The 16,585-nt window shown below is 37.4% G+C and overlaps 1 protein-coding gene across 2 annotated transcripts in view; it reads left to right on the top strand.

The window, feature by feature from the left end:
* Phkb (phosphorylase kinase regulatory subunit beta) overlaps positions 1-16,585 on the top strand; it is a 210,914-nt gene that overhangs the window by 160,268 nt on the left and 34,061 nt on the right. For both annotated transcript variants that reach the window (XM_090357682.1, XM_090357683.1), the window contains exons 19-23: positions 1,959-2,041; positions 2,292-2,382; positions 15,469-15,530; positions 15,621-15,783; positions 16,436-16,517. In XM_090357682.1, coding sequence (XP_090213808.1) covers positions 1,959-2,041; positions 2,292-2,382; positions 15,469-15,530; positions 15,621-15,783; positions 16,436-16,517 — 481 coding nt within the window. The remainder of the gene's footprint in view (positions 1-1,958; positions 2,042-2,291; positions 2,383-15,468; positions 15,531-15,620; positions 15,784-16,435; positions 16,518-16,585) is intronic.

Raw genomic sequence — 16,585 nt, 5'->3', positions numbered from 1 at the left:
TGAAGACAACAGAGGGATGGGTCTTGTCTTTTGATTCAACTAGTCAACTTGTATCATTTAATTTGAGAGGTCTAAGAATGTTTGGTAATTCTCGCCGTGTTATCCACTCTCTTAGGGTCTGAGCCTCATATTTTCTTTCTATTTTCTGGTAAAGGGCCTTTTCTCTACAACTATCATGTTGTTTGTTTTCTGTATGTAGGATGGCTTTAAGTATTTTCTGTAGTGCTGGTTTGGTGGTGATAAATTGTTTCAATTTTTCCTTGTTATGGAAAGATTTATTTGTCTTTCAGTTATGAAGGAAAGCTTTGCTGGATATAGTATTTCTTGTTGGTAGTTATTTTCTTTAAGGTATGGCATACATCATTCTAGCCTCTCCTTACTTTCATGGTCTCAGCTGAGAAATCTGTAGTTATTCTGATTGGTTTTCTTTTGTAAGTAACTAATCTTTTCTGTCTGACAGCTTTAAAGATTCTTTCCTTGGTCTCTATTGATCTTTTGCTGATTGCAATGTGTCTTTGGGTATATCTGAATAAGCCTATTTGATGTTGGCAAATTCTCTACTAGAATTGTGCTAAAAGTTTCCTATACCTTTGGTTTCCTTCTCTTTTTCTTCCTCATCACCAATCAGTCTTAAATTGAATATTTTTTTTATTAAGCCCTGAAGTTCTTGTAAGCTAATTTTTGTTTCTTGGATTTGTTCTGGATAATTGTCTCCTCTTTCTCTGTAATATCTACTCTTAATTCCTGAGACTCTATCTTCTATGTCATCCATTGGGCTATCAAGAGTTTCTACTTTGTTTCTTATTTCACTGACTTCTACTTCTTAATTTTTTGGGGGAGGTGCGGGTCAGGTTGTGGGACTTGAACTCTGGGCCTGGGCGAAGTCCCTGAGCTCTTTAGCTCCAGGCCACCATCCTACCCCTTGAACCACAGAGCCACTTCCAGTTTTCTGGAGGTTAATTGGAGATAAGCGTGTCATGAATTTCCATGCCTGGGCTGGCTTTGAACAATGATCCTCGGATCTCAACCTCCTGAATAGCTAGGATTACAGGTGTGAGCCACTGCACCTGGCTATAATTGGTAATTTTTGATTACTTCTTTTTATTTATTGAGGTTTTCTTTTAAGTCTTGTATGTACTTCCTTGACTTGACAATTTTGTTTCTATGACTTATTCTGCCCATTTGGAAATAAGCAAATCAAGTGGGTACTGATGTTGCTCAGACTATCTGTGATATGGGGAATTGTCTCTGTGTCTGACTGTGGCAAACTCAGCTTCAGGCTCCTCTTCCTGTTTTGTTTTTTTCTCTCTCTCTCTCTCTTAATATCTTGACTATCACTAACCAGCTTTATATTCTTGGGCAAGTTATTTAAGTCTTAATGTACCACTGCTTCTCATCTATAATAATAATAAAGAGTATGTGGGAATAGTAAAATGTGGTTCTGTGATAGGATAGTGATGATGGTAGCAGTCAGGTAGATATTTAAGCACATAAAGCCCTCCCTCCACATTACTTTAAGTTTTAGTAGATTCACTTCAATCTTTTCTATATACGGTGTTGTACTATGGCAATATAATGTAGAATGATGAAAATTAATTTTCTAAATCTTGTGAATGATATCATTAGGATTTTTTTCTTCCAAGTATCAATTCTTTTCTTTTCTTTTTTTTTGTCCTTCCTTTCTTTTGTCTTGTTTAATAAACAAGTCAGACTGGCTTACTTTGAAATTCTCCTAACTCAGAGAGAGTATGCACATGCACAAGGTAAAAAGCCTTAAAATCTGGGCAATATGATTACTTTTAAAAGCAAATTAAAATAAAGATTTCCTTAGTCTGAATTAGTTAGGCTTGAATTCTCTTAACAAGTGAGTGTTGTTGGCTTTTTGCCTCTCATGGTTCAGTTCCCAATCAGCTTAGATACTATGCCAGTCTACCCTACTTCATTTTCTGTTTTGATAGAATGCACTGCAGTTCATCAAGCAATATTGGAAAATGCATGGGCGCCCACTTTTTCTTGTTCTCATCCGGGAAGACAATATAAGGTAGGTTTTTTTGTCGTTGTTTTTTGGTTGTTGATTTTTTTTTTTTTTTTTAGTAAGATGCTTATATCTCACGGAAATTAACTCTATGAATTCCTTGGAAACACAAGCTCCTTGTTTTTGTTTTTATATTCTTCTTAGCGTATAGTATAGTAGAGATATTTGAATATGTAAGATACTTTGCATTAGACTATTAATTCCCCACAGTAACAGAAGTTAATATGCTTATTTTGTTTATCTGCTTTATTTTTAGGGGTAGCCGTTTTAATCCCATATTAGATATGCTGGCAGCCTTCAAAAAGGGCATGATTGGAGGAGTCAAAGTTCATGTTGATCGTCTACAGGTAACCTCTGAAGTTCAGTGTGTTTTTGCCTTACAATTATCTACAATGCAGATGTTTCTTAATATGTATTCTGTTTTAAGATTTTTATGTTAAACTTTTATTCTGTACTGATCTTCTGATTCCTATTGGTAACTCAGGTGCTTAAACAATTGTAAAAATTTAAATCTTAGTGGCTGAATTCTAACCTCATCACTGCATTTGATGAACTGAGTTTATTTATAAGGAGTCAAGTAACCTACTGAATATACTGAATAATTTGGAATTTTAAAGGCAAGTTGTTCCAGTGTTCATTTCTTTATTCAACTTTAACATTAATCTAGGATATAATTCTTATTCCATTTGAACACCTGATCATTGTCTTCACAGCTCCTTATCACAGAGAACCTCTTTGGTTCTGTTAGATATAACAGCCTCTGTCCACAGCCCTGTTGTACAAAATACTCAGTGCATTAGCCAATACATATTAATTCCTATGTCCTGAACTTTGTTGAGTTCTACTGCTCTGGTCACACCATTTCCTCTGCTTGGCTCTTCTTCCTTCTTTCAAGATCTTTGAAGTCTTAGACTGTAAAGAGAAACTCTGCAAAGTGGCTCATTCTACAAATGTATTTTCTTCTTGGTCATCCTTCTATGATCTTTAAACTACTCACATTGCAGTTCACTAAATTCTCATTTCTTGTAAATTACTTGTGATTATCTCAAAGGGTCTTTCATATAGTTTGTGCCCAATATTGAGTAATCAAAAGAAGTTTATTCATTGAGTTTCTAAGTTCATTCATTCTTGATTACCATTCCTTACATAGATGTGTGTGTGTGTGTGTGTGTGTGTGCATACACATGTGTGCGTGCATACATATTACTACTGGAAATTTAAACTCAAGATTCCTTGTTGTTGCTTTACATTTTCGATCCTATTGCTGGTGTCTGCCACTTAAGCTACAATTTTACTTACCGCTTTTTTGCTAGTTATTTGGAGCTATGAAACTTGTGGATTTGTCTGTTAGGCCTACCTTGGAACTTTGTTCCTTAGCTATCCTACAGATGTTTAAAATTTTTGTCAAATATGTTTCTAAAACATCTTGGATGAACACTACATGCAGTACAAGGGAGAAATGGAGCCTGACCCACAGAATACTAGGAGTCTTAGACATGGAGAGAAGAAAGGCGATTTTTGTAACAAAATTAACCTTCTAACTGAGCATCAAAAAGATGACCTGGGCCAGGAGCTAGTGGCACACACTTGTAATCCTAACTACTCAAGAGGCTGAGATCTTAGGATCCCAGTTCAAAGCCAGTCCAGGCAGTACAGTTTGTGAGACTCTTATTTCCAGTTAACCACCAAAAAGCTTGAAGTGGAACTGTGGCTCAAGTGGTACTGTATTTAGCCTTGAGTAAGATAAGCTAAAGGAAAAGCTGGGAGCAGGGTCGGGGAGACAAGAAGACCTGGGAATGAAGGGTAAGCCTGTGGCCTGTCAAGTGAAAGATCTATTTTGATTTGTCTCTGCTCCATCCCCTTGCTCCAAGGGCAAGTTTAGCTAACATTTTCTGCAAATGAGCCATCCTAAAAATCTACTACTCTGGCTTAACATATATAAACCCTTATAATCCATTTGCCTTCTGTACAATAACACATGAAGAATAACATGTAACAAATATAGGACAAATATAACAACAAAAGAGAAACTGAAGTTTCTTCATTCTTCATTAACTTGTATGTTCATTAACTTAAAACATTAACTAAATCATTCTTCATTAACTTGTCTGGAATCCTCCAAGTCAGTGATACTTTATAATAAACATTTATTTCTTTGGTCACTGGCGTTCCCTAAGTAATTGAAGCCTGAGGGCATCACAAAAAGAAAGGTTATGGTAAGAGTTGGCTCTCACATAGCTGCTGCAGTTAAATACTAAGGCAGTGGGTCTCAACCTGGTCTGCACTTTGAAATCACATGGGAGCTTATAAAACTACTTATTCTGGGATACCCCCAAAGATTCTAATGTAATCAATCTGCATTGCAACCGAGACAGGAGAATATTTTCAAATATCCCTAGTTAATTCTAATAATATACAGACTAGGTTGAAAAATCATAGCTAATGTTATAATTCTAAGAAGCAATCAGTTTTCTCCTGTTTAAAAATAATGACTGTACAGCCCCTACTTCCTTTCCTGCCCCTCTCTCTCTCCCCCACCCAGTCTCTGGCCACTCTTGATTAACTGCACTAATCTCATTAGAAAGCACTATGGCACTCTGTGTGTTTGTGTGTGTGTGTGTGTGTGTGTGTGTGTGTGTGTGTGTGTGTGTGTGTGTTCTGAAATAGCCAGCATCTTTTTGCCATGGGGAGACTACCATCTTTATATAATCACAACAACTTAAGAAAATCTTTTTTTATTAATTTTTTATTGTGATTAATAGAAGGGTTACATTATATTCACCAGATAGAAGGGGCATAACTTCACAAACATTGATACCCTTTCTCATGTCATGGTCCCCATTTCTCTCCATCCCTCCCTCCGCTTATCTTGATTTCCCAAATTCCCTATCCAATTTCAAATAACCAATTAAGCACATATAAAATATATCAGATAACAAAGTGAAATATTGTAACAATATGAGATAACCAAGGGATGGCAAAAGAGATGAGCGATAACATAGTACATTAAGGATAACAGTCACTCATTATATGGCTTTTGTTTCCTTCTCCTGGAGGTCCTTACATTTAGTGTCATAATATTTGGCCTAATGTCTCTAGATTTTGTTCTATTGTAAATCTCTGCTAGGAGAACCCAAGGTTTCTACTGATTATGACAAATGAGGGAGACTATTAGGCCTCTGTTCCTTTGAGTCTGCCTTACTTCATTTAATATGATTTTTTCTAAGTCTTTCCATTTCCTTACAAATGGGGCGATGCCATTCTTTCTGATGGTAGCATAGAATTCCATTGTGTATAAATACCACATCTTGTTGATCCACTAATCAACTGAGGGACATCTGGGTTGGTTCCATATCTTTGCTGTGGTAAATAGTGCTGCAATAAACATCGTGGTGCTAGTGGATTTAGTATGCCCTTGTTTCTGGACAGTTGGGTAAATGCCAAGTAGTATAATTGCTGGGTCATAGATGAGCTCTATGTTTAGCCTTTTGAGGAATTGCCATACTGCTTTCCATAGTGGTTGAACGAGTTTGCACTCCCACCAACAGTATAGTAGTGATCCCTCCTGGCCACATCCCCTCCAGCATCTGTTGTTACTAGTTTTCTTGATCCTGGCCATTCTAACTGGAGTGAGGTGGAATCTTAGAGTTGTTTTGATTTGCATTTCTTTTATAACCAGAGATGTTGAGCATTTCTTCATGTGTCTACAGACCATTTTTTGTTTCTTCTTCAGAGAAGACTCTCTTTAAGTCTTTGGCCCATCTTTTAATGGGATGCTTGTTTTTTGAAGATCAGTTTTGGAGGGATTCAATTTTTTGAGCTGTTGATATATTTTAGATATGAGGCCTTTGTCCGTTGTATGTTTAGTGAAGATCTTCTCCCATTCAGTAGATTTCCTAATTACTTTACTAGCTATGTCCTTTGCCATACAGAAGCTCTGCAGTTTAATGCAGTCCCACTTATCCAGCCTTTCTCTGATTTGTTGTGTTTCTTGATCTTTATTGAGAAAGTTTTGACCTTTGCCAAGGAGGCCTACTGTGTCTCCTATTCCTTCTTATTTCTTTTTCTCCTTTCTTTTTCTTTTTATTATTTTTAATTTTTTTTTATCAGTCATGGGGCTTGAACCAGATCTGGGGCTTGGATGCTATTCCTGTGCTCTTCAGCTCAAGGCTACCACTCCACCACTTAAGCCACAGTGCCACTTCCAGTTTTCTGGTGGTTAATTAGAGATAAGAGTCTCAAGGACTTACATGCTCAGGCTGGCTTTGAACCTTGATCCTCAGATCTTAGCCTCCTGAGTAGCTAGGATTACAGATATGAGCCACCAGTGCCAGCTATTTTGTATTTTTTTCTAAGGAAACTAATTAGAATTTTTGTTTTGCAAATTTTTTTGCATTACCTCTTTCAGGCTTTTTCCCCTCATTCTTTCATGTTGAAAGTATTTGTTACATAGTTGATGATCCTTAGTTTTTATCCATTTTTCCCCCATTCATTTTTTTGATATTTTTTATTGTAATTAATGAAAGGGTTACATGATATTTGCCAGATAGAAGGTGCATTAATTCACATACATTGATACCCTTTCACATGTCTTGGTCCCCATTGCCCTCCCCCCCACCCCCCCATCTTGTTTTCCTCCTTTTCCTATCCAATTTCAAATAACCAAATACAAATATATCCAATATATCAGATAACAAGGTGAGATACTGTAACAATATGAGATAACCAAGGGACAGAAAAAGAGATGAGAGATAACATAGTACCTTAAGGACAACAATCATTCATTTTATGGCTTTTGTTTCAATATCCTAGAGGTCCTTTCAATTAGCTTCATACTATATGGCCTTATGTATCAAGGTTTTGCTCTATTACAAATCTCTGCTAGTAGAGCCCAAGGTTTCTACTAATTATGACAAATGAGGGAAACCATTGGGCCTAAGTTCCTTTGAGTCTGGCTTACTTCACTTAATATGATTTTTTCTAAGTCTTTCCATTTCCTAACAAATGGGGTGATGTCTTTTTTTCTGACAGCAGCATAGAATTCCATTGTGTATAAATACCATATCTTGTTGATCCATTCATCAACTGAGGGACATCTAGATTGGTTCCATATCTTTGCTATGGTAAATAGTGCTGCAATGAACATTGTTGTGCTAGTGGATTTATTATGCCCTTGTTTCTGGATGGTTGGGTGAATGCCAAGTAGTGGAATTGCTGGGTCATAGGGGAGCTCTATGTTTAGCCTTTTGAGGCACTGCCATACTGCTTTCCATAAGGGAGCCAAAAAAATAGAATGGAAGAAAGATAGCCTCTTCAACAAGTTGTGCTGGCAGAACTGGTTAAGCATCTGCAGAAAACTAAAGTTGGATCCTTCTTTGTCACCCTGCACTAGAATTAACTCCAAATGGATCAAAGACCTGGAGGTAAAAGCTGACACACTGAAAACTTTACAGAAGGATAGGAGATACACTAGGCCTCCTTGGCAAAGGTCAAAACTTTCTTTTTTTTTTTTTTTGCCAGTCCTGGGCTTGAGCTCAGGGCCTGAGCACTGTCCTTGGACTTTCTCAAGGCTAGCACTCTACCACTTGAGCCTCAGCACCATTTCCGGCTTTTTTGTCTATGTATGTGGTACCAAGGAATCGAACCCAGGTCTTAGTGCATGCTCAGCAAGCACTTTAACCACTAGGCCAAACTCCCGGCCAGGTCAAAACTTTCTTAATAAGGATCAAGAATCAAACAAATCAGAGAAAGGCTGGATAAGTGGGACTGCATTAAACTGCAGAGCTTTTGTATGGCAAAGCACTTAGCTAGTAAAGTAATTAGGAAGCCTACAGAGTGGGAGAAGATCTTCACTAACCATACAACGGACAAAGGCCTCATAGCTAAAATATATCAACAGCTCATAAAATTGAATCATTCCAAAACTAATCTCCAAAGTAACAACCATCCCATTAAAAGATGGGCCAAAGACTTAAAGAGAGTCTTCTCTGAAGAAGAAACAAAAATGGCCTATAGACACATGAAGTAATGTTCAACATCTCTGATCATAAAAGAAATGCAAATCAAAACAACTCTAAGATTCCATCTCACTCCAGTTAGAATGGCCAGGATCAAGAAAACTAATAACAACAGATGCTGGAGGGGATGTGGCCAGGAGGGATCACTACTATACTGTTGGTGGGAGTGCAAACTCGTTCTTCTCCATTCATTTTTAAGAATGGAGGAGGGAAGTCTTTTGGTGACATACCCTGCAATCTCACCACTTGGTAGTCTAATGCAAAAGGACTATTAGGCCACTCTGGGCTGCATACCCAGTTTCAAGCTAGCCTGAGCCTCACACTGAGAACCTACCCCCCCACCCCCAAAAAAAAGGAAGAAAGAAAAGAAATAGGAAGGGAAGAGTAGGGGAGGAAGGAAGGAACAATAAGAAGGGATAAAAAAGTGATATAAGGGGTCAAATTTTAGGTGTACAGTCTTTCATGTGATGTTTGAGCTTGTTCTGTACGATGTCTTACATTTTTGAGACAGTTTTCATCTAGCGAAAAAGCCTTTTATCTGTCACAATTGAAAGAGATACAAGCAGATACCAACTTCTTAGCTATTTGGGGAAGTTCTGAACTTTTGGATTAGCCACTATATATAGAGTGTCAGTAAATCTACCATTTTTAGTTCCGTCTCCCATACTCTCTCAGTATACCACACATCCAGAACCTGAAACTCTTCTTGTTCTTTTCATCCAAATAGATTTGTACTTTAGTTATTTTTTCCTACTGTTAGTTTAGTGGGACTTGAAGTAACAGATGTGTGTTGGTCATGTTAACCAGAAGAGTCCACCATTGGCTTTGCACGGTACCTACATATCCCTCGCACTACAAGATCTACCTAGATATGTTTCTAATCCTTACAAGAAATAAGGAGACACACACACACACACATATACACACAGCACACCATAATATTAGATAGACGTCAGTGGTTCACACCTATAATCCTAGTTTTAGTTACTCAGTTCTATCTACTTAGGAGTCTGAGATTAGAAAATTATGGTTTAAAGGTAGCTCAGAGGACAATCTATGAAGCTGTCCCAGTTAACCAGAAAAAAGTTGGACTGGAGGCATGGCTCAATTGGTAGCTTGCTGGGTGTGATCAAGAAAACCTAGAGTTTGACCATTAGCTGTTAACAAAAAAGATAAATTAGAGTTTCAGCTCAAATAGAGGGAAAAAATTAACAAATTTCAAGCTATTAGTGTCTCATAAATAACATATTGGCCTATTATAAGCATGGTTAGAATTTCACTGGTAATCGAAGAAGAATTTGGTAGTCCCTTAAAGCGGAGAGGGCAAAAATTGAATTTTAGGGCCACCATAGGCAAGTATTTTTTGGGGGGGTGTCTGGGTAATGTATAGAGGGGTTACAGTTACATTCATCAGGTAGTAGGTGAATTACTTCTCCCACATGGATACCCCTTCTCATGTTTTTGTTCTCATTTCCCTTCCCCCAACCCTTTCCAATCATCTTGTTTCCCCCTCTTCCTTTTCCTATTTCAAAAAAATAAATGCATGTGTAGTATACCAGGTAACAAAGTAAGATACAGTAACAATATGAGATTAACCATAAGGTCAAAAAAAAGAAGAGAAATAACATAGTACATTAAGAACAACAATCACACAAGATAAAGGTCTTGTTTCCATATCCTAGAGTTCCTTTTTTTTAGTCTCATCCTATATAACCTTATGTACCTAGGTTTTGAGCTATTGTAACCCTCTGCTAGAAGAGTCCTGGGTGTGTACTAATTATTACAAATGAGGGAAATCATTGAGCCTGTGTTCCTTTGGGACTGGCTTACTTCACTTAATACGATATTTTTCAAGTGTGGTGCCCTCACCAGCCATACAGGTGCATAAAACAGGATGTGATCTAAGAAGCTCCACACACTAATATCCTTTGAAAATTATTTTATGCACACTTGATTGAAAATGATGAAGTTTACTTTCATATCAGATACAAATACATTCAGGCTGATTAGATGATTTTACGTTAAAAGCCATTAAAATTTCTATTATTGTTTGGATATCATATATTTGGGTATGTTCCGATGCTGGGACTTGAACTCAGGGCCCTAAGCTTTTGTTCTACCACTTGACCTACAGCTCCACTTCCGGCTTCCTTGGTGTTTAATCAGAGATGAGTATGTGTGTCATGGGCTTTCTTGCTTGTGCTGGCTTCAAACCATGTTCCTTAAATCTCAGCCTCCTCAGTAGCTAGGATTGCTGGTATGAGCCACTGGTGCCTGGTAATTTTTTAAAAGAATCAAAATTCTTTTAGGCTTTCATTTTAGCACATGGTAACTGTCAGTGTTTGATGCTAACAGACCCTTATTTCTGAGCTTAATTTAATTTTAAAATAATTTTCTTTTGGCTTAGGATTTACTATTCTGCCATATCTTGGAGTATTTACATTTCATTGAAGAGTTTTAGACAAATTATGAAGGCAGTATCAAATACAATAAATTGAAGAGTTATCATTTTATTTCCTTTTAAATGTCAAGCACAGCATAAAATTTTGAAGTTAGGAAAATATCCCTTTTTTCATCTGAAATTGGCAAACTCTCCACTAACATTGCTCACAAAGCTCGTTAGTCAAGACTTTGAGATAATTCACATAAGTGTCTCAAAAGGAGCAAACTTGAACTCTTTGACTATCTTCAATCTTAAGATTAGTTACTGCAGAGAGAGGGCTAGAACTAATGGTTTATTATTCCGGATTCCATGGTTTTTAAACTTGAACACATAGACTTTCAACACTGCCCTTCAAGCAGCAGAGTTGAATGTCTGCATCATTATTCATCTTTTTCTTCTAGTTTTTTTTCCTTCAGCGTCAGAAGTTTGAGGAGAGAGAGGTCAATAGTTTGTTCTTCATATTTCTAATAATCTTGAATTTAAAAAGTAGGGCCGGGTGTTTGGCCTAGTGGTAGAGTGCTTACCTAGCATGCATGAAGACCCGGATTCGATTCCTCGGTACCATATACATAGAAAAAAGCTGGAAGTGGTGCTGAAGGTCAAGTGGTAGAGCTCTAGCTTTGAGAAAGTCCAAGGACAGTGCTCAGGCCCTGAGCTCAAGCCCAGGACTGGCAAAAAAAAAAAGAAAAAGTTTAACTAGAAGTTTACCATCCATGCTCATTTTGTCTTACTCCCTTTTTAAAAAATGTAAGCATTTTATCCAGCCAGGTACCAATGGCTCACACCTAGAGTCCTAACTACTTGGAAGATGAGAAGAGAATCACCATTCAAGGCCAAATCAGAAAAAAATTTGTGAAACTATAGCTGGTGCATATCTGGAATCTCAGTTATTGTGAGATAAGAAGTGCCAAGAAAGCTGAGACTAGATAGATAGTACATTCTAAATAAATTCCTTGGCAGGAAGCAAAGTATCAAAATGCCCCTCCCGTTCACCACCCCACTCCACCAAATAAAGGACCTGGGGCTGTGACTCAGTGGTCAAACACCTGCCTAGCTAACTCAAAACCTTGATTTCAACCCCAAGAACCATCAAAAGTTAAAAAAAAAAAGTATTTTATTTAAAAAAAGCATAGCCATCCCCTAATAGTGTGAATATTATGACAATTATATTGTTAGGCAGTTTTGCACCATATGAACATCTCAGGGTGTATTTACCTAAATTTTTATGGTGTACAGTCCAAATCACTTGCCATGACTTCTTGATGCAGCCAAGAGACATTTTAATATGAGACTGTGAGACTACTGCCAGTCTAACACAGCATGCTGTTTTACAGTAGCTTTTATAAGGAAGTTTATACTCCAAAATAGTAGTCAAAAGTTTAATATACTACGTTACTTAAACCAGTAACATTAATTTATTATCATTACTAAACTTTATGTACTATAAATAATTGTATATTGTACACTTATACAACTGACAGCCTGGTAGGTTTTTTTTTTTATTTTATACCAGCATCATGATAAATAAGTACTAGTCAAGTATTTGAAATTATTTTTGTTCTTGGCTTTTTGGGGGTTTTTTGTTTTCTTTTTATCATCATTTTTAAGTAGTTGTACAATGGAGTTCCATTAAACAAAGCAGTTTATGAATACAATGCATGTTGATCAATGTCGGTGCTTAACATTCTTACTTATTTTTCCCAACCCACCCCTTCTCTCACTTTTCACAATTTTGTGGGATGTACATTTAATTCTTGACTGCATTTTCTCCTTTTCCTCTTCATTCATTTACCCCTTTCTCCTTGACCCCCTCCCACTCCTTTCAAATAACAGTTTCCTGGTGTTTTTATCTCTCAGTTTTTGGACTTCGTCTTTCTAAGGAATTACAGTATTTGAGTTTTCTCTTGAATCTGCCATATTTCAGTTAATTTATTTGAATACACTTGCATATCACCCAATATATTTACTCTCCTGTTCATAAGCTAATTCTAGCCTCCACGTATGAGGGAAAACATGCAAACTTTTCTCTCTGAGCTTGACTTTTTGTTTTAAGTGAGTAGTTCTATGATATTACAAATACTCATCTTGAAAAACTTGGACTCCATATTAAACAAAATACTGTCTTTTTTCCCCACTTCCCCCTTATCTTGAATATAATAAGTAAAAATGTCATCTTGGACTTTATTTCAATCCCCTTCAATTTTCCTTATCCTGAAATCTGCAGTCTGTCTAATCACAGGGCACAGCTTCCTTCCAGCTTCATTACTCAGAGCACATACCTCTGTGCGGCCTGTTTCCAGCCATGCTCTCCACTCCCCTAGTGTACTAGGAGTATTCAGTTTCTCTGAATGTAATTGTCCCTCCAGCTTCATTACCCAGAGTCTGTGCAGACTGTTCTTGGCCATGCTATCTACTCCTCTTCTTCCCCCACAAGTTTACCAAGGGAGTTCACAATCTCTGAATATAATTGTTATTATATTCCCTTCCCACTGTTACTTTTCTCCTTTTATCTGAATTGTACCTTACTTTTATAACTTAAGGTCATTGTCATATCTTTAGTAAGGCCTCTAGGCCTGGAATTAATTCTCCTTTTTTTGTGTTTCTGTGACATTTTACATGAACCTTTGCTGTAACCCTTACTTGATGCTCTGTGTAGCTAGTGTCCTGTATCTGTTTCTCTATAAAGACTTTCAGGTCAGTCTCTGCATTCCCAGAGTACTCGGCTCACTGCTGTTCTTGGTGAGAAATACGTAAATGTTTATTAATTCAATGACTATTTATTAGGCTTCTACACTACACACTGATGCTGCAGTGGTGAATAAGACAAGTTCCTTGACATCTGGGGAGCCACAGACAGCAAAGCCAGTGGGAAGGGGATGGGGAGAATAGCCTTAGGCAAGATTGTGAGTTGGAGAGGATCTGGTGGGTTATCACTGAGTGTTCAAGAAGGACATCTTTTTAAACATTATATTGCAGTTGGCAAATGCATAATAGTAATGGATTATGTAATTACCATAGAGCTACATACTTAATGCCTAGCAAATTAATTACAAGTATATTTTTACAAAGCTAATTTAAGTGTCTTTACAACCCATTGAGATATATTTCATCAAAATTCCTAAACTAAATATTTTCTTTGTGGGCAGAATTACAAAAGGGTGAGTAGGGTAATGAAAACAGGAATGGTTAAGTAAAATTTCTTCTTACATTTTCATTATTAGCTATCACCTTTAAAGATTAAGTAATTCTAAGCCTTCTCTGTCTTTCAGATCTACATTTTAATATGGGAGGGGGGGCAGGAATAGTGTAGTACTGAGTATTGAACTTAAGGCCTGCTGCTTGTTAGGGCATTTCTCCTGCCAGTTGAGCTATGCCTTCAGCCCTATACTCTATTATTAAATCCTCTTGTTTGTACCCTCAAATATATCCAGAATCTGTCCATTCAAGGTGTCCATTACCTTAAGCACAAATACCATCCAAGATACCAGCATCTCTCACCAAAATTTTCAGTCATCTCCTAGTTACTATTAAAGACAGTTAGCGTCTTCTTACTCTGCCTGGCGAAGGGAGTTGGATTGTGACACAGATTGCAAGCCTCTATGACTTCTTTCACACAAAGTAGAACCCCAAATCCTTTAGCTAGTCTGTGTCCTATGTTCTAGATCTATCTCTCTGACCTTTCTGCTTTTGTCACTGTTGACCAAAGTAGCTTACATAAACAACTGAAGAAAATTTCAGAGTTAAATCCATGGTCACTTGGTTCCATCCACTTGGGCAAACACATCATTGGCAGTAGGGGCATATGGTAGAACAGAGCTACTCATCTTATGGCACATAGGAGACAGAAAGGAAGGAACCAGGGGACTGGTGTCACCTTCAAACGCAGGCCTCTAGTGAGCTTCAGCAAGGTTCTGAATTTTCCATACACTCTCACAGTAAGCACATCCGCTCAGTACCAAGTATTCAGCATATGAGCCGATAGGGACATTTCGTATTCAGATGATGACACCTATCCATTCTGTTTCAACCACACTCTTCCTTATTGCCTCTAAAATACTAAGCTTGGGCCTGCCTCGGGATCTTTCCATTTGCTAGTCTCCCTGCCCTAGACTAGTGCTTCAGACTTTATATCATTGATACAGGTTGCCATGTGTCAGAATGGAAAAATGCTTCAGCTTAGAGAATAAATGCCTTTAGGAAGACTTTGTAGTATCTTACCATTTTAGGAATGGTCCTGAAATAGCGATCCAAATGAGTAGAATCCAAAGTGTAACGTGAAGATTCCAATTATTTTTTTTCTGATAAACACTGAAATATTATAATTCCAACTTTAAAAGAAGTTACTGTAGGCCTGGCAGTGTATCTCACTTGTAGGCCAGTTACATAGCATGTGCATAAAAGCATTTACAGGGCTGGGAGTTTGGCCTAGTGGTAGAGTGCTTGCCTAGCATGCACGAAGACCCGGGTTCGATTCCTCGCTATCACATACATAGAAAAAAGCTGGAAATGGTGCTGAGGCTCAAGTCGTAGAGCTCTAACCTTGAGAAAGTCCAAGGATAGTGTTCAGGCCCTGAGCTCAAGCCCAGGACTAGCAAAAAAAAAAACCCAAAAAGCAAAAAACATCAGCATTTACAAAATGCTGAAATTGTAAGAACAGAGAGTTTATCACATGTTGACATTCCTTCTTGTTTATTATCACTTATGGATCTGTTACTTGATGCATATATTTTGTTTATAGATGTATATATTCAGTTTTGTTATATATAGAAGCCTTTTGAGGAAGTATATTTGCTGTATTCTTAAGTAACTTGTTTTCCTTTTGAAGTATTACTTACAGAAAACTGTATGTACTCTTTACCTAACTTATATAACTATATATTACCTTTATAATAACAATTTAAAAATTTAAATGTTTGCATAGTCCAAAATGTGGTCTAATGAATATGTTTTGAATCTTTCTCATCATATTTCAGACACTGATATCTGGAGCTGTGGTAGAACAACTGGATTTTCTAAGAATCAGTAACACGGAAGAGTAAGTCCCTTTGGTTTAATTTCATTTTTGCATTTCTTGAGAATACTTTTTAAAAGCAAGAAATCTGAGACATTATGTTTTTATTTCTAGGCTTCCAGAATTTAAGAGTTTTGAAGAACTAGAATTTCCCAAACATTCAAAAGTTAAAAGACAAAGCAGCACCCCTGGTGCTCCTGAACTGAAACAACAGCCAGACATCACCATTAATGAATGGAAACACAAATCAACCCAGGAAATTCTTCAAAAGCTGAATGTAAGAAAGATGCAATTCTCACAGGGCTCTATGCGAGATTGCTACACAGAAGCAACCAGTCAGGTCTAGTATCTTTTTATCCTCTCAAAGAAGGTAGTAGGTAGTCTAGATGTAGACTGAGTGTGTACTCAGAGCAATCAGAGAGGTGCTTTAGATTTTAATTTAGTATGGATGTCTTAAGGAGCAGAGAATAGTAGGATTGTATGTGTTAAGTCAATGACATTGCCTTAGGGGTCTCCAGATTTATTTTCAGTGTTGCTTTTATTCCTTCCCTGTTCCTACGCTGCTCACTGTTTAAATCTCAGGCTTGCTTTTTCTCTACTGTCACTGAGGAGAAAAGACCTGGAAGTCTCAAAGTATGGCCTTTTCACTATTAATGCTTATAGATAGCATAGTTCTTCCCATTGCTTATCTTGTTTCCTGGGAAAATTAATGATTGAAACCTGCTACCCTATGAAATCAGCTAGTCCAGCTTCTGTCTTCAGGGTCTCTACATAAAGACTTGTCTAATAAGCATCCCACACCTGTATCAATGGAATTTCATCTTTTCTCACTTTGTATGAATCATATGGTCTAGGGATTAGTTGCTCCCTGTGGATCATCTTAGATTTGTTTCATCCCAGTTCCTCATGCTGATGATTTTTATTTCCAGGACTGTGGTTCTCTGGCCAGCCAGACCATCCTGCTGGGCATACTGCTCAAAAGAGAAGGTCCCAACTTCATCACAATGGAAGGTAAGAGCACGGGAGAACATTTTCCATAGAACCTATCCCTTAACAGTTATCAGATAGGCATATCAAAT

This window comes from Megascapheus bottae, chromosome 24 (genome assembly GCF_031878675.1).
Source record: "Megascapheus bottae isolate mThoBot1 chromosome 24, mThoBot2.hap1, whole genome shotgun sequence".
Lineage (NCBI taxonomy): Eukaryota > Metazoa > Chordata > Mammalia > Rodentia > Geomyidae > Megascapheus > Megascapheus bottae.
This window is presented reverse-complemented; position numbering and strand designations above follow the sequence as displayed.